General features: G+C 40.6%; 1 protein-coding gene across 1 annotated transcript; it reads left to right on the plus strand.

Annotated features, from left to right (window-relative positions):
• The first annotated feature begins 615 nt into the window (after positions 1-615).
• On the plus strand, positions 616-16,318 carry LOC149859883 (lipase member M-like). Its single transcript, XM_090056682.1, has 10 exons — positions 616-681; positions 3,618-3,733; positions 3,984-4,101; positions 5,746-5,944; positions 6,653-6,762; positions 7,763-7,899; positions 10,626-10,772; positions 10,919-10,990; positions 14,159-14,227; positions 15,721-16,318. Exons 1-10 carry the CDS (start codon positions 672-674, stop codon positions 15,955-15,957), a joined length of 1,215 nt encoding a protein of 404 aa, XP_089912808.1. The 5' UTR covers positions 616-671; the 3' UTR covers positions 15,958-16,318.
• The last annotated feature ends 1,900 nt before the right edge of the window (positions 16,319-18,218 follow it).

Below are 18,218 nucleotides of genomic sequence, written 5' to 3' on the forward strand. Positions count from 1 at the left end.
GACAAAGTGGTAACTGTTGGTGCTGTAGTGTTAGGGTACTACCTGGAAGGGAGGCTAAGAGAGGTTTCATGCCAATTTCTCTTATTCAGGGGCTCAGGTGTTGTCCATAGCTGGGTATGGGAGTAAGCTACAACATAGAGAGGAACCTCCAGTATTGTGGGCTTGTAGTCAAGGACCTTCAGACAACATGGGATGAAGTACTGTGTTATGTTATGATAGCCTACCAGAGCAGTGTGCAGTCTTCTATGGGGTAGACATCATAAATGGTGCTGTTTGGATGGGAGATCTGCCTCCCCATGAACAAGTAACCACAGTATTGTGTCTACCATGACACTGAAGACTGGTTTGAGTGCCTCATTGCAGTGAAGGAAAGGCTTAAGATTTCTTCAGTGTATTTCATCATGTTAACGTTCCCTATTTGTTATCTTGCTATCTGTCCCTGAAGGATTTTACTACTGAGTCATAGTTACTGTCTGTTATGTATATTTTAAGCATATGTAGCTTAATGCTTGCTCATCCATGGTTTTCCCAATTTCCTTATGCCGTTGGTTTAACCACCCATATAAATGTGAAAACTCTCCGTTTGGCTCCTGTGTAGTTTTCAGGGTTTGGTATAAATAGTTCAAGTGTCAAGCTGAGATGCAGAGAGCCAAATTGGGAGAGAAACAAGAATGCTAAGAGGTATGGAAAGCCTGATTTATGAGAAACGAAAGAAGTAGCTGGGTTTCTTTCCAAAAGACTGAGGGAGGTATATGTTTTACATAATGTAACATTGTTATAAAAAGTATGGCAGTGAGTTGTTCTCATTGCTGCCTGGGTAAAATCAGCTTAATTTGTAGCTAAGAAAATTTCATTAGTTATATGTAAAATCTTTCTACCTTTAAAGGTAAGAAAGCCTGGAACATGCTACCTAAAGAGGTTTTGAATGTTTTGAAAAAAAAGTTAGAAAACATGTATAAGGAATTGTGTTTGTAGATGTTCTGATAATACACATATAGAAACTATATGGCTTGTTTCCTCTACATGGTTTCATTAGGAATGCTTAAAACAGCATACTGAGGTCAGGTTTACCTGTCTATAATAACTCATGCCCTCTTTATTCCTGGTTGCAGTGTTGTTTATGCTTTTATTCAATGACTATTCAATGCAAAATGTAAAAACAGCACTGAGACCACAGGCTGGGGCTAGGGGGAGAACCAAAACTCTCTCCCTCACTTCCTCATTGGAACACAGAATAACATAACTTCTCATGATTCTTTTGCTCCCAGTTGCCCAGTGTCCCAGCTTCAGCAGATTTGGTGGGAAGGTACTGTCAGCCTTGCCAAGCTGAAGTCTTAGTGTATTTTGCTGGAAGTGGGAACTGTGGTCTGGGACCCGAGTCTCCTGTTTCCTGGTCCCTAAACTGTAGAAAGAAAGGGTTGTATTTAGATGTTTTCTAGAGTAGTCTATTGCAGCTTTTTGCATTCTATTAAGGATTCCCATTCTTTCTCCAGAATTCTTTTCTTTTCTTCACCCCTTGATCCCAATTTTATGTCCAGTGAATTTTTTAGCACTATAGTAACAAATGAAGCTTTCAGGAAAAAGGATGGGTTTATGGTGATTGACAAATAAGCTAATTGTAATCACTTTCTCAATTCAGGGTCCTTTAAAAATTAAATGATTTATTAAGGAAAATCTCATTATACATGTATAAACACTGTATTTTCATGTACACCACACTCTTCCAAATAAGGCAAGCACTTTGTTTTTGGAAAGGTAGAAGATTAGAAATAGTTCTTTAGAGTTATTACAGCTAGAACAGAGCTTAATCTTCAGATTACTTACTTTCCCTTTCCTGTTCAAGCAAAAGGTACAGTTTCACTGATGAACTGCCAGTGGCTCTTGATTACTTTGCAAAAGCTGAAACTGCAGTTGCCATTGAAGACTGACCTCTGTGGGCAGATACAGAATTTTCAAAAGAGCTAAAATAGTCTGCAAGTCTCTGAAGTAGGAGTAGAAAGACCAGGAGTAGCTATATTTGAATGTCTGCAGCAAAACTGCTAAAGAAAGGACAGCTTGATTAGTGGAACATCAAGACAATTGAGAAGGAGGGAAATTAGATTACACCTGGTGAGTTAAAAGCTATTAGCAGGATTCAAGTAGATTCTAATGAGCCATGAAGTCAATTGACTCTCTGCCTCAGTAGAAATGCCACTGCTGCTATTTTAGGCAGAAAAATCAGTTTTCCTCCTTACCATGTGTAACCCAGTTCTGGAAGGCTAATTTTTATGAGAAAGGCGTGTTTGGTATGAAATTAAGTACCATATTTGTTGCTGGATAAAATCAAATGTAGTAAAATTGTTGCCATTGATAATCCTGGTTGTAACAAGACTTTTTAAAACTTGACCTGATCTGCTGATGACCAGTATGTTTAACATCCTGTAGTGAAACTGCATGCCTAGCAAGGTTCAAGTACAATATCTGATACTACTTTAGCATTGTGTCCATCTCGGATGCTGTCATTCCTCTGGCTGAATCCCCCTAAAGCTCTGTATTGGCTGGTAAGTATATTGATCTCCATTAGGCTGGTAAGCAGTAGATGCAGAATTCAAGTGTTCACAAAAAAGTGGTATGGCAGTATGCTTTATATTTATTATCTTAATTAAAATTAATTTTGACAAGTTTGCCTTTCTTAATCAGGTGACTTAGGATATGATTAATATCTGTATTTATATCTAATTTCTTAGGAACTATGTATAATTTTTTAAAATCCCTTTTATATGCCCCCAATCAGGGGGACTATAAAAATTTGGTGAGATATTTATTCTGGCAGCAATTCTTGTATATAAATTCTTACACTGTATCTTGAATTACTCTGAATCAAATTATCATCCGTTCATTTCTAACTGCTGTAAAGCCTTGTGTAGATGCATAATAGAAATGTTGGTGTACTCAATATATTAAATTAAAAAGTTTCTTCTTTAATAGGCAAAGATCCAGACCATCTCCTCTTTGCCATTAGTGCTGTCTTATTAGTGTTGTTGCAAGAGGGAGAGGCAAGTAAGGGTATAATTCTGTTACTTAATGGAAAAAAACACCTGAATCCTCTGTGAAGAGAGAACATATTGTCATTTGATAGGTACAAAGGAAATATATTTCACCAATACTTTAGTTGTATAAAATATATGCCTTTACTTGCTGCTGGAATATATACAAATCTATATAATTGTTACTGCTATAAGGAATAAAGCGAGCCAAAACCTGGGTAATTGAATGGGACCAACCTGAATAAATTTCCATTTTTTTCCACGTGCTATAAAATGGTATTATATAGATGTTATAAAAAATTAGTAGTGCCATATATTGAAACATTGTTCTTTATGCTTTCCTTCTGCAGCAACTGAATCTCAGATCATGTGAATGGTATTGCTACTTGTTTATGAGACAAGTGACTTGGCAATTATAAACTGGTACAATAATAAAGTAGAAGGAGGGAACTCATTTTGCAGTGTTATATTGAATATAAAATATTATCTATTAGTAATAATATTAATGGTAGTAACTTATATTAAGTCCAGATTTATAAAACCAGATTTGTCTTTGAAATATACTATGCCATGTTACACATGTTGTTTCAGGGAGACCCAAGATATGGCTGGCAGTAGCAGTGACATTTTTGATCCATGCAACTCAATCAGTGCAAGAAACATGTAAAGAGAATCATTATATTAATCCTGAAGTAGACATGAATATTGTAAGTATGGTGTTAAAGAGAAGGGGAAATCTTTGGAAAACAATTACATGTTCTTGCTAGTTGTTATATAATTATTTCATTAAATGGATATAAGCTGTGTGAACATAACAGATTGTTAAAGCTTGAAAATATGACTTTACTAGATATTATTTACAGTTTAAACCATATGTCCCCAAGTAGCCTAGAAAAGCCTTCAAAACTGAAAGTTTTGACAGCTAGAGAGCAAATCCTTTCATTTTTCTTCTGCCAGACTGAAATTGTCTCCTACAGAGGATACCCAGCTGAGGAATATAATGTTGAGACAGAAGATGGCTATATCCTTACCATTCAAAGAATTCCACGTGGGAGAAAAAATGCTAACGATATAGGTAAATCATGTGTCTTTATTAAACAAGAGATGTATATCCCTGAATTATTTCCAAAAATCATTTACACTTAGATTACATAAATATGGGAAAGAGCCTTATAAAGGACCTAGGAAATCCATGACTGGTTTCACGGAGGTGGTTCCCAGTTGATGGGGATTCACGGTGTTAGGTTTTCTTTCCACAGCTGCCTAAGGCCATGAATAGGTGTTACATTTTGGGCAGCCTGCATCTCTTCTCGGGACTGTGGGGAGGAGGGAGAAGAAAGTCTATAGGTCGATCTGGACCGGTGTCGGGAAACTAGATGAGACTGACTGTATTCAGGCCTTCTATAGATTTTGATGTAGTATTCCAATTGACATTAATTCTAATCAACATTGTATAGTGTCACTAATCTGAAAATACTAGCCAATTTCCTGTCAGGAATGATGGGGGTAGAGCATGCAGGAATAGAGCCCTGTGCCCCCTCCCCCCACCTTGTCTGGGCCTGCTCACCCTTTACCTCCTGCTGTTTGGGGTTATGGCAGACTCCCTCCCTCTCTGCCACAGTGGTGGGGGTAGGGGAGGAGCAGCCCTTGCCCCATGTGGGGGAGGACAGGGCCTGAGGATGGGGAAAAGCTGGGCCACCACAGTGGGAGGGACAGGGTGAGGACAGAGCTGTGGCCTTGCCCCGCTGTGGTGTCTCAACCCCACTCCCCCGCATGCCACCACTGCCGTCATCTACAAGGAGTAAGGGTGGGGGGGAACGAAGCCAGCTCCGGTGGCTCCGCCCCTGCTTCTGCTCCATCATTGCCACCTGCAGGGAGCAGGGATGGGGGGGCGAAGTCAGCACTGCTGACCTCGCCCCCCCTCTGTTCCATCCACTCTGTTGCCCCCACCTCCAGGGAGCAGGGTGGGGGGGTGCTGGCCTTGCCCCTCCCCTCTGTGCCCTGTGTCCCCACCGTCATGGTGGTGCTCCACAGTGCTGCCAGCTCCTGTTCAAACGCTTGGTTGCACTCTGATTGGTTTGTCAGCCAAACAGAGCGGGAATAAGGTGTTATAGAAAGCCAGACAGACAGCCGGACAGATTTAGGCTTTTATAATATTAGATCTGAATCAAATCACTGTCCTCCGAATCAACCATATACAAATTGAATACCTCCCTATTCACACAGGCCTAACAAATACCTGTCTGCAACAGTCTGGATAGGGATGATCCTATGGCTTCTAATTTCAGTAATGTAGATATATATTTTATTTTAAGAAAAACTTCCTTACTCTTTGAACAATGCAGTAGTCAAACAGTCGCCCCAGGAAAGTTGTGGAACCTTCTTCACTGGAAGTTTTCAGGAAGAAGGTGGTAAGCATTGGTCAGGAGGGACTGAGAGTAGCTTTCCTGCATTTCTACTGGGGATTTAGACCAGATAGCCCTTGAGATCCCTTCCAACTTCACATTCTACAATTCAGAAATGGCTGCTGCATGCTACTTCTGGTTCTGGCTGGATTACTTCATTTTCAACATCCATGCACATCACTTTGGGAGGAGGGCTGCATTATGAAAAGTGTTGGAAACTGCTGCTCTAAAGTGCACGACTTTCGGCAGAAATGTTGACTGTCAGTTATTTAGGTCACTGGTTTGGTGGAATAGTCAATGTATCTCTCTTTCAGGTCCAAAGCCTGTTGTGTTTCTGCAACATGGTTTGCTTACAGATGCCAGTAACTGGATTACTAATATGCCTGACAATAGCCTAGGCTTCCTTCTAGCAGATGCTGGCTATGATGTTTGGATGGGAAATAGCAGAGGAAATACCTGGTCTAGACAACATAAAACTCTTTCCGTGAAGCACAAGAAATTCTGGGCTTTCAGGTGAATTGTAACATTTGAAAAAACAGTGAACTTGTCTAGTGTTTTCACAGCACCATTTTTAACCGTAAGTTTGTAACATTATAAAGAAATAAATATGAATTAAATCAAAAATACTAAAATATCTCCATTCATTTTGAGTGTACAGTTGTTTAACTAGGTTTTCAGCAGACTATCTCCATGCTTTACTGACATCAATGTGCTAGCAACTCAGGAAATTAGATCCTCACTGTGGTAAATTGGGTCCCAGCAATTTACAGAGACCTTCTTTATTTATACAGGTATCATACTTCTTGCTCTGTAGATTTCAAAAGTTTTATCTTGAGCTCAAAATAATTATTAACAGATTGAGGTGCACCTATCAATGGACATAAAGGTTTAAATATAGCCATGCCAAAATATCCAGCACCTATTCATGAACATTAGCATTATCATAAAGACTATGACTGGTTATACCTAGATTCAGCTTACTGAGATATGATCTAAAACAAGGAATTTTTTTTTTTTTTTAATTCAGGCTATCATTCTTATTGACTAAGATAGCTAAAGTATAGCTTAAACAAGATGTCTTATCTCAGTTTGCAGCCCAATGTGAATGGGGCTCAGAGCCACATTTTGTGCCAATTTGAGGGGAAAAAATAAAGAGCCTTGGAGTGATATGACACAGGCTATTTGTTTTGTAATATGAAGACTTTTTTTTTTCTTTTGTAGCTATGATGAAATGGCTAAGTATGACCTTCCAGCAGTGATAAATTTCATTGTGCAGAAAACTGGACAAGAGAAACTGCATTATGTTGGCCATTCCCAAGGCACCACTATAGGCAAGTTGAAGGGAAAAGAATGTATCAATGTTAAGTTAGATTCTTCCTCTGACCTCCAGACCCCTTTTTTCAGGAATTATGTATGACCATAGGAGAAATATTCACAGCAGTGTCATGTCCTAGTGACTGTGCCATTTGAAAACCAGCCCATACATACTTAAAGCACACCATGGCATTTAGATTCTGTTACTGGGCCCAGTTACAGTAGAAAAAGATCGTATCTTTAAACCGTAAGCGGAGCAAACTCACTTATACTTTAAAACTCTAGGTTAGGGTAGGCAAATTATATCTGAATATGCTAGGTTCATCTTGGCCAAGTAACATGTAGGTCATACAAATTATTGCCATCTACTTTAGGGATTAGAGTTACATTCTAGAGTCCATGGTTTTAGAAAGGCTTGTATTTCCCTTATCAGGGAGAGTTCCCTAGAAACTGAGTGAATTAATCAGTTCATGCAGGATGGCATACTCATCCCTGTAATGTTGCATGGATTTTGCAATGGTATTAGAAGAAGCAATAATTCATTGTTAGTGCCCAAATAAGAAATTTTGGAAATAAGAAAGAAGAACATCTAAATGGGAAAGTCTCAGTTTAGTACCTGTGACCAATGAACAGATAAAGAGTGCTACTTTCAAACTAACAACAAAAAGTCTCAAACCATCATTCAGTATGTAAAGCAGAAGCCCTAAACTTTGTTCCAGATAAGTTCCACTTCAAGAAAGCTTCAGACTGACAGTGTCATCTCAGTCTTGGCACTTCTACCTGTCACAAAACCAGGCATTCCAGTGGGAAACTGCTAATGCAACTAGGCAATGTTTAAATTGTGAATGCCCTGTTTTCTGGTTTTTTCATTTTTCCCCTCAGTTTACTATAATTCCCCCAGATGACCAGTAATTTTGTTCATTTCTCTTTTCCTTAAGATTTTAAAAATAGTTCTTATAAAAACTAAATGTTGTGCCTTATATTTTTGAAATAGTGCATTGTCTCTTCTTTCTTTAGCTTTTATAGCCTTTTCAACTATGCCACAGCTGGCCAGAAGAATCAAAGTGTTCTTTGCCTTAGCTCCAGTAGCCAGAGTCAAATATATTAAAACTCCACTAGTAAAGCTTGCATTACTCTCTGATACAGCTATCAAGGTATGTCAGTCCTTCAGACGAATTAAGCACTGACTAACAAATTCTTATGATATGGACTCTAAAAACAGTTAGTTTAGAACTGCTGAAACTAGGTCACAAAGCTATTTTTTGGAATGCCTGAAGATTTTGTGTGTTATTTGTAATACTGTTAAAAGGAATTAGATGAGTCTCTAACCTTTGCATAATGTTCTGCAATTTATCCTTTAAAATATTTTAGCCAAAGCAGGAAAACAAACATTATAGAGGCATGGACAAACTTTCATGTTATGGCACTATTCAGAAAGAATATGCATAAAGAAGCATCACATGTACATCAGATAATCAATAGTTAAGGAAAAGTAAATAAAGAGTTTCTGTTTATATTGTCTCATAAAACAAAAAATGGAATATTCAGTTAAACTGAAAGAACTAAAAATGAGGTAAACTTAGTGGGATTCAGAAAAAGAATTAGACAGTGACATGGATAAAGAACAAATCCCATTACACTAGAATGCATACAAAAGAAAGACTATACACCTTAGTACTTTGGGACATAAATACACTTTGGGCATATCTACACAAGACTCTTTATGGTGCAGTTGACTGAGTGTGCAGTAAATCATTACTGTCTACATGTGTTGACACTTCACAGTCCATTAGTCAACTGCATTGACTATAACAATAACTGTGCCATAGCCCACATGTAGACAGCTGACTAGGAGCAAACTTGCTTGTGGTCAGCTCAGGCAGCACGTGGTGGGAGAACAATTCCATCCCCCAGGAGCTGTCTGGTGCTAGGGTGGGCACCAAGGTCAGAGTCCAGGCTGGGACTATGTCTTCCTCCCCTGGCAGCAGGCAGGTCCTGCTCCTGGCTCTACAATCAGAGTGGGGGCTGGTAGATTGCTCCCTGCCCCTGGGAGATGCCTGCTGCCAAGGTGGGCTTTGAGTGCAGAGCCTGGCCAGAAGAATGTCCCCCTGCCCTGGCAGCAGTCAGCTCTTGGCCCCAGCTCCAGAGTCGGAGCAGGGAGCTGATCAGCATGGGGAGTGGATCCATCTCTGCCTTCCCACCCCCATCCTGTTGCTGTAGGGCTCCTGGCTCCCCACTGGAGCAGGGAGCTCAGCAATGGCAGGACGAGGGTACTAAGAGTCGTACAGTTAGCAGCAAGTTCCCATCTGGATGGGGAATCTCTGCCAAGCCTGGCAGCCAGGAGCTGTCCCATTTGTGGGGATAGCTAATAGGGCTGTGCAAAATGGCACCATTCCAATTCGCCTTGAGTTTTGCTGGTTCGATAGAACAGTGTTTCATCTCAAATTTCATTTCTTGTCTTGAGCTATCTAGCACGGGGGGTTGCAGATGCAGCCCAGCTGGGTTTCCTCCTGCCCCTGGAACAATCTAGAGCAGGGGTTAGGAAAGCAGCCCAGCTGGGTTGCCGCACTGCCCCCTACCAGATCTTGAGCTGGGGATGGGAAGTCATCCCACTGGACTGACTTGCCATCCTCAGCATATGGTTGAAATGTTTTGATTTTCAAAACGTTTCAGCCAGCCTTGTTTTATTTCAAGGTTATTTTGAGAGCTTTTGTTTTGTTTCAATTTTGCTGTTTTGACCTCAAAATAGTGTCAAAATGAAACCACCGGAGAAATTTTGCACAACCCTAATAGCTAACAGTAAACCCCCAGCTGGCTTCCCTGACAGTCCCTGGCTTGGCAGATAATCCCTGCTAGTTGTCCCACTGGCAGCTTGGGACAAGGAGCTGGGAAGAGTCCCCTCCCCTGCAGCTCTTTCCCAGCCCCGTGACTTGATTGAGTGACTGGGACAAGGGGCTGGGAAACAGCTGGAGGAGGGGTGGAGCTCAGAGCTGGCTGGGACTTACCTGAGATGGGGATAGGTCTCAGTGAGTCAGAGGGAAGCTCCACTAGGCATAGAGCTTGTTCCCATGTGCATGGGGTGGGAGAACTCTGTAGCAGCAGCTCTCCTGCCTTGTGCACATCAGGACCCCTCCCAAAGTGTATGGGATCAGGAGACAGCTGTCTTCTGGCCCTGTGCTCCTTGCCAACTCTTGGGCTAGCACCCACAAGGAGCTTAGAACTCCCCCTGGCTGCTTCAGATGGGCAAAGCAGGGTGGGAGTAGCCCACTCTGGGCTCCCAAGAGCTCCCAGAGACGTGCTTCCCAGTAGGTTTAGTGCACTGTATTTTTACTGTGCAGTAGACCTATTTCAAATTATGTGCATGTGCAGACATATCCCTTGAATGCCTAGGCTAGAAGCTAACCTCCATTCCATACCCTAATTGGAATTTTTTTCCACACTTCTTCATTACTGGACATTTTGTACTTACCTGAGCAGCATATAGTACAACATAGACAGGACACTAAGCAGGCTAGACCACTGGTATGATCTGGTATGTCAATATGTAGTTTCCTAAAACTTGGCCAAATGATAGGCGAGGCAAAGGATAATTTTTCAATTATATCTGAAGAGTGTCAAAGCCAAGAAGAAGAAAAATTATTTAGTCTATATAATGGATGAAACCAGAAAGAATGAACTGAGAATTTTAGTTCTTAATAGTTAGGAGCATCAACATAGAGAATATTTTTCCCAAGAGGTAGAATTTCCTTCAGTTAATGTATCTAAATATGCATTAAGCACAAAAGTGAAATACATTTTAGTAAGAAGTTTTGTAGTGGTAGATAGAAAGAAAAAAAACATTTTTTTATCTCTAATGATATTATTTTGTTTACTTGTACAGAAGCTTTTTGGCATGAGGGAATTCTTACCAAGCACTTTTTTTGGAAAAGTGATTTCTGTTACATTTTGCAGCCAGCCCTGTTTTCTCAGGTTGTGCAGCAATCTCATGTTTGTACTGGCTGGGTTTAATCCAGACAATTTAAATTTGGTAAGTATAAAACTACAAAGGATCCTTGAGTATCTTATTATATGTAATATTTATGAAATTGTCTGCATAAAATTGTCTATAAAGTAAGCAGATGGAATCACTTCCTCATATATTACTTAGTTTGAAATGTAAATATTTTTTCTCAGAGTCGAGTGAATGTATATACATCACATGCCCCAGCTGGAACGTCAGTGCAAAATATGATCCACTGGAAACAGGTAATTCTTCTGACACAAGTTGCCTTGCATTTATAACATAACATTTGTACACAGGATTAAAAACTAATTTTGGTCAGCTCTGAGCATTAGTCAGGAATAAATGTTAATGTTTAGAGCAGATTAAAGCAAATGTTAATGCTTAGAGCAGTTTAGAGCAATCCTGATAGCATTTCCCAAGCTACATTTCCACATCCTTTAACACAGCTTATTTAGCATCTTTTGCAAAGCAGGTGCCTTAGTATCTATTTGAAGCATCCAACAATATCAAAGGACATTATGTTTACCATTTTTTGCTAATCGTCTTGCAAGTTGGTATCCAACTGCAACCCATTTTCAGGATATAGTGTAATGTAGAAATAACAAATGGCTGGAAAAGACCTCAAAAGATCATACCCCTGCTTTGGGTCAAGTTTAAGTGTACATAGATTAGCCCTGACAGATATATAACCTGTTCTTTAAAACCTACAATTCTAGCAATACCACAACCAGCCTGTGTTTCTCTACTCTTTATAATGAAAAAGCTTCTTCTAATGTGTAATTATTCCAATTACATTCTGCCCAAACCTTAAAAGGAATGGAGAAAATTTGATTACTGTCTGTTTTTATAATATCATTAAACATACTGGAAGTCTGTTAACTTGTCCCCTTCAATCTTCTCTCTTCCAGGATAAATGATTCCATTTTCTTTTTCACTGCAGCATACAGGATGTTCCATAAACATTTATCATCCTGGATGTTCTGTAGACTTCTCTAAAGGCACAAAGGGAACTTGAGAACTCCTTTCCTTTAGAGTTTTTAGATAGAACAAGCAAACAATAGGACAAGACCTAAACACTAGCATAATCTTGCACTGATTATTTACCTCCTACCTCCCTACTCTCTTCAACTGGAGCCTATACTAAACCATGGTTCTGCAAATAGAACATAGTCCTGCAGTTAAATAGTGTGCAGTAACTATATGCAACACAGTTCTTAGTACACCACATAATGACATTTGCCTGTTTTTGCAGGATTACATTGTTGGTTCATTTAATTTGCCAGCCACTGTAAACTGCAGGTCTTTTCCTATAGGACACTTGCCTACCCAGTTATTCCCTATTATGTTTTTGTGTGTTTGATTTTACTTCCACGTGCAGAGGGTTGTATTTGCTTTATTGAATCATCTTATTGATTTATCAAGAAAAGCTTGAATTCTAACTCTGCCCTAGCTAGGTCCACACCTTGTCCACACATTTTATAAATGTGATCTCTATTCATTTACCTAATCCATTAATGAAAGTATGGAATGCTGTATATTACTTTGCAGGTCCAAGAGAGATTCCTATGGGACTCCATTTGATCCATCCTGCCACTTTGACAATGGACCATTGCTATCTATTCTTTGAAGGTGGTTATTCAACCACATGTTCACCCAAGTTATAATAATTTTACTAGACCATATTTCATAGTTTGCTTGTGGCAAAGTGTAACAGGACACCCCCCTAGGATGGCCGCCCTAGTCCTGTCCTGCTCATGCTGCAGCCCCTCAGGGTCTCAACCTCCTACCTTGCCTACCATAACTTGATTTTAAAGAAAATGAATGGAGGCTGCCCTCAGAGGCTGGGGAGATTGGGGTGCTTTCTATCTATACTTGTTTCTTTTCTCAGGGTCACCTTGGCCCATCTAATTCAGTTTCTGACCCTGCTCTTCACATTCTTGCAGCACTGGGACTCTGATCTTGCTGGCCCTAACCAGCTTAAGTCCTAAATTTGTGGCCTCCATCCTCCACTACAACCATGCCTGTGCATCATGGATGTTATTCTGTCTGCTGTTTCAGTCTTCCTCTAGAGGCCTCAGTCTTCTCTGTGTCTTTATGCCCCTTGGCCCTGCCTCAGTTCTTCCAGCCCCCCAGAGCAGGCAAGATGACTTATGGTCCCTTCCAGCCCTGCAGCACAGGCAATACTGCTCACAGTTCCTCCTATCCCCCTGGCATACACAAGTCTGGTCTCAGTCCCTCCCAACCCCCTGGCCCAAGCAAGGGCGCTCACTGTCCCTCTCCATCGCAATGGTGTGCCTGGCCCAAGTGAGGCCACCTTCAGTTCAGCCCAGCTCCAAGGGTGTCCTTGACCCAGGGCAAGGCAGTTTTTAGTGTAGCCCAACACCACCGTGGTGTCAATGACTAAGAGCAAGGCTTCCCTCTCAATATGTCCCTCTCAGTATGTCAGCCCCTGGCCGTCTAGCTGTGCTTAGCTCTGCCAGTCCCTGACTTTGTAAGGGTTTCTATCCCCAGCCTTTAAACAGATGCCACTCTGGCAACCCATGGCCTCCTATCCACACCTTTTTGCCATATGCCATCCTCTGGTGTTACTCTGTGTAACTATGGCACCCTGTTAATTCCCCTTCAGGGCTTACTAGGATTGCAACCAGTCCTGTGCTGTAGCTGTTACCTCTTGCAGCTTTCCCACATATCAGTGCTGTCTGGGCTTCTCTCTGTTCCCATCCAGGCTAGCAAGAGTTCTGTCTACAAGAGAAGTCAGAACCAGAATGACTTCTCTGGCTCAAAAATGATGGTTTTAGTACTCTAGGGCTCCGTCCTTCCAGGTCACACAGCTGAGCCCTGAGCCTGCTCTCAGGTTCTGCAGTTCAGACCTGAGATGCAGCCACTGCCTCATCACATACTGCTCTAATAACCGCTCATGCATTTTCCTTGCTGCATTTTGCTCTGCAACTGTCTCCAGCCCAGTGATAAAATACTGGTTTCCTATTTCTACTTTTCCTGTTTCTCAAATAGCAGGGATAAGGGGTCTTTACAACAGAAGACCTTGTGCAATTGTGTGAAAACAACAGAAATCTTGTCTCTATCATATTGCTGTAACAAAGTGGTATAGAATAAGTAGGATATAATCCTTTTGTTTATATGCTCTGCCTTGGATCCAGCCTATCCAATTATAGAGACCACAAAGCTACTACCACATCTATTTTATTTCAAAGTGCATATGATAACATTCTTTTCCTCTGATGTCTTTATTTTGTTCCTCATTCATTTAAGGCAGGAAGTATGATTTGCCTCTGAATCAGGGAGAAAATATGTTAATGTTCTAGAGTTTATTCATGAGCTAGCTTTGCTCTCTGGGATTCTATTTGTTCAACACAACATCATGCATTTGATTTTTTTAATGTTTTCTGCAGAGTATTCAAAGTGGGGTACTGAGAGCTTATGATGGGGGAAAACTGTATAACTTGGTGCACTATAAGCAGGTGAGCTACTTCTAATGGTGGTGAACTAATTCTACCTGAAAAACATTTCTATCTCTCTTTAAAATCATATAAGTTTTTAAGAGACTTGAACCCACAGCTCTCAATGCATTCAACATTAGATAGTCACGAAACAAATGTAGTCCTGGTAGCAGCAATTGAAAGCCACATCTGCCAACCCCTAGTAACACAAGGTCAAGGGGCAGGCTCGCTTTTACTTGCTACCAGCACTATTTCTGCCTTTTATCATTGGTGAAAGAAAGAGAATTAACTGTGGTGGCTGAAATGAAATAAGGACTTCTCTTCAGCTTGGAGTCCACGGCTACTAGGCTCCCTCTTACTTGTTCTTTTTTTGGCCACATCAATCTTCTACTCTTGGCTTCTTGCTGGATAACATTCAGCAGAAGAAGTGAGGAGTATATTCTCCTAGCCTGGTGGTTAGGGTGTTTTCTTTGGAAGTGGAAGATGTGGATTAAAAATCTTTTGAGACAAGGAGAGCTTGGAATCCATGGTTCCCACTTCCTGCATGAGTACTCCAATCCCTAAGTCACTGGGTAAAAGATGAACATCACCCCAATCTTGGAACTGAACTTAATGGTGGAACTTGTGGGGACCTGAGGGCTTAAGCAGAGCTCAGGTACCTCTCAGCAGCAATTAGACTTGTAGTAGGGCTTAGGAGGAAGTTAAGTTCCTCAAGGCACCCTAATACTCCACCTGAGTCTTTTCTGAGCATGTACAGAAGCCCTAACGTCTACAGTGGAGTCTAATGGAGGTATCTAGTCAGCTTTGTAGCGGCTGCCACAGAGCTGGTTTAAATTGTTTTGTGGTGCTTAGACACTTCAACTCTGCTTAAGTCCCATTGAGGTGCTTAACGTATCATTTTGAATCCTTCTTTCCTTGACCTTTTTAACTGAAGAAATGACAGTTCAGATCTTTCCTGGAAACTGAGCACTATAGAGCAAGCTGATGTAAAAATATTGCAATACTGAGATAAAGCAGCCCTCCACATATTTTAAATATAGTTATTGTTAATAGCTCATCCTTCTTTTCAAACTATTTGCAGTTAACCAGAGAGAAAGGGTAGGTGCTCAGGGAAGATGGATGTGGTTCAGAGATTAAAGGGAAAACTCTAGATACAATTGAAACAGAAACAAAAGAGAGCTTGAGTATTTCTTGTCTGCTTTTTACCTGTTGAATGAATAGGTGAGAGAGCTCATTTTTCATTAAAATACAGTAATGCACTGAACCAAATGTATAATTGATGTTTGCTTCACACATTCATAGGATTCATTGTAAACCCTCTCTATAAAACAATTAATATGTTGTATATAAGGACACACACACATTTCATTTGAATGAGTATATGCAACCAGCAAATACAACAAATACAGAAAATTGAAAGGATGTTCTGCACTTAAAATATATTTTTGGCGTTTCAACATATATATTGTTCTCCCTTTCAAATTTGTTTTCTTTTTATGCAATCTTTTTGAAAGACAACTCCATTCATCTACAAAGTAGCAGATATGAAAGTACCAACTGCAATATGGAGCGGTGGAAATGACTGGCTTTCCACTCCTATAGAAGTTGCCCGTTTACGCCCAGAAATCAAGAATCTAATTTATGACAAGTTTATTCCTAACTGGAACCATCTGGATTTTCTCTGGGGTCTTGATGCTCCTGAGCTCGTGTATAAGGAGATTATCAACTTGATGAAGAAGAATCCATTATGACAATATTAATGTGGTATCAAGCATTTGATTAATTTCTGTCAATTTTTTAAAAATGAATTACAAAATGTTTTAGGTGCAACTGTTTACGTTCTTTGGTTCTGCTGAATTATAATTACCTTTAACAAAATGTGATATTGAAACAGCAGCACAAATGTGTCTTGAAGACAGGATGTTTTGTGATATCTTTTATTGGATGAACTGAATGATTGAGAGGGAGACAAGATGAGCTTTGGGGCCTTTCTCAGGTCTTCCTCACCTCTCATACATTTCTTTGACCATTATGGCTATGAAAAATCTCTCATCCTAAATATAAACAACATATGCAGTATTCAAAAAAGGAAATCCTTTGGTTTCAGAAGCATGTGCTATACTTTACAGCTCAAATTTATCATGTATTTCCAAGATCATTCCATGCAATTGGCATCTGGCAAGCCCTTTCTGAATATTGAGGATTTCAACATTTAATCTGCTTTCATTCTTAATTTTTTTTTTAAAAAATCTAATAAAATTTCTGAAGATGAGCGAAACCCGTCTTTATATGTCTGTCTTGTGTCACAGGTAGGGACCTACCCAAATTGCAGCAAGATGAAGGGATTTTCACTGGTTGCTCATAGTGTGTGGAGCCAATTTCACTGTCTTTCTGTAGCGAGCCTTTCAGCTGATTGGTTAATGGACCCCAGTGGCCCTGCCCCTCACTGCTGATTGGCCAAGAGGCCAATTACTCATTTTCAGACTGCAGCATTGAATCTGGCTTCTTAAAAGATGGCACCAAAACCCCTTTGCTTTCCTAACTGGCGCCTTCACTGAGTCAATGTCACTAGCTCAGCCTCTTAGTAGCTGTCTTAGAATGAACTACTGGGTTCAGAAGATTCTCTGCGCTTGAACAAAGGATGTACTCATGATTGTTTTCACTTTTGCAAAGTTTGAATTTAAGCATACTCACAGAGGTAGGCAATAGAATGGATCAGAGAGGACGGTCACTTCACATCGGCTTTAGGCAGCAGCCACTACCCCGCATGATTCCCCTGGCCCCGGGGTGTTCTGATCCTGGGGATGCGATAGCCTGCGCTGGGGCTCCTTGCAGGTTGGAACTCTTGCTAGAGCTGAGGAGTCTCTTGTAACTTAAGAATGTACAGCTTATATAGTCTGAAGTAAACAACATTATTTCAGGCTAAGGATTTGGTTATTTCAAGCTAGGAATTTGGGGATGAGTCATGATCTAACGCACCTGGTGTTTACCACATTCCACTGTCTTACAATATTCTACTATCTAGGTTCATGGCTCAGTCACGCTCACAAAGCAAAAGGCTATGTGCCGCTTCACCAACCTGCTATAGAATTTGCATGCAAGACTCTTGCTCTTAGTAAAGCTCATACTATTGCAGTAGCCTCCTCTCAAACCATGTGCTCTATGGCTACATGGATTACTGTGCTTTCTTTGTTTTCTAGTAACCTTTTATTTTTTCGGGGGGGGGGGGAATACCAGGCAAAATTAAAGGAAATGCCATTTTTTGTAGCAATCATGGAAACAGCCTTCTTTGTGGTTTCTTTGAAAACTGTGAAATCACAATTTAAGGTCCCTAGTCTGACATTTTTTTTTCTGCCCAAGTGTCTCTACCTCTGTGCCATTGCAAATCATAAGCAAGCCTGCAAATGAACAGCAAAGGCTACAGCATCTTTTAGATCTTGAATACCAGGGACTATTTGCTTTTGGTCATATTAAGTCATTAGGCTCATCTCCCAAACAGGGCAATGGAGCAGATGCCCTGTCACAAAAGTAGCCTGAGGGCACTTGGGGGTGTGGGGAAGCAAGGAGTGTTAGGCAGGGTGCCTGTCCGCTGCTTTCCTTGCCTCTGTTTCATTTATGTACATAGCGTAATAGAGGCAAGGAACCATGGCATTCAGAAACTATTATGTTAGATTTTCCTGTAATAAACGTGGCTTACAAAGCATCTTCTATTATCATAAAATCATAGAGAAGAAGTTAACAAGGGCCTGAAGACCCACTTAACCCCACTCCATAGCAGGTGGTTTCTAGCATAGAACAGAGGAACAAAAGGAGAGGACTATAGAAAGATGAACTACTGTGTGACAGAAGCTTTAGTCACAGCTAGGACTCAGCGACTGCTTGCCACCTATGTGAGCCTCCTTCTAGATTGCACAAATGGGCCTCTAGTGATTGGCTAAATGAATCTGTTTCAAGACAGATTGTTAGTGGGAGTTTGGGGTCCTGCTAAGTGATCTTATTGTTTTTGTTTTGT

This window comes from Crocodylus siamensis, chromosome 7 (genome assembly GCF_052110815.1).
Source record: "Crocodylus siamensis isolate JL-2025a chromosome 7, ASM5211081v1, whole genome shotgun sequence".
Taxonomy (NCBI): Eukaryota; Metazoa; Chordata; order Crocodylia; family Crocodylidae; genus Crocodylus; species Crocodylus siamensis.

What these genes read in the sequence shown, in the direction of transcription:
- LOC149859883 (XM_090056682.1), top strand. An exon ending in CTGAAGTAGACATGAATATT is followed by an intron (nt 3,734 to 3,983) that starts GTAAGTATGGTG and finishes TTCTTCTGCCAG; the next exon opens with ACTGAAATTGTCTCCTACAG. An exon ending in TCTCTGATACAGCTATCAAG is followed by an intron (nt 7,900 to 10,625) that starts GTATGTCAGTCC and finishes TTACTTGTACAG; the next exon opens with AAGCTTTTTGGCATGAGGGA.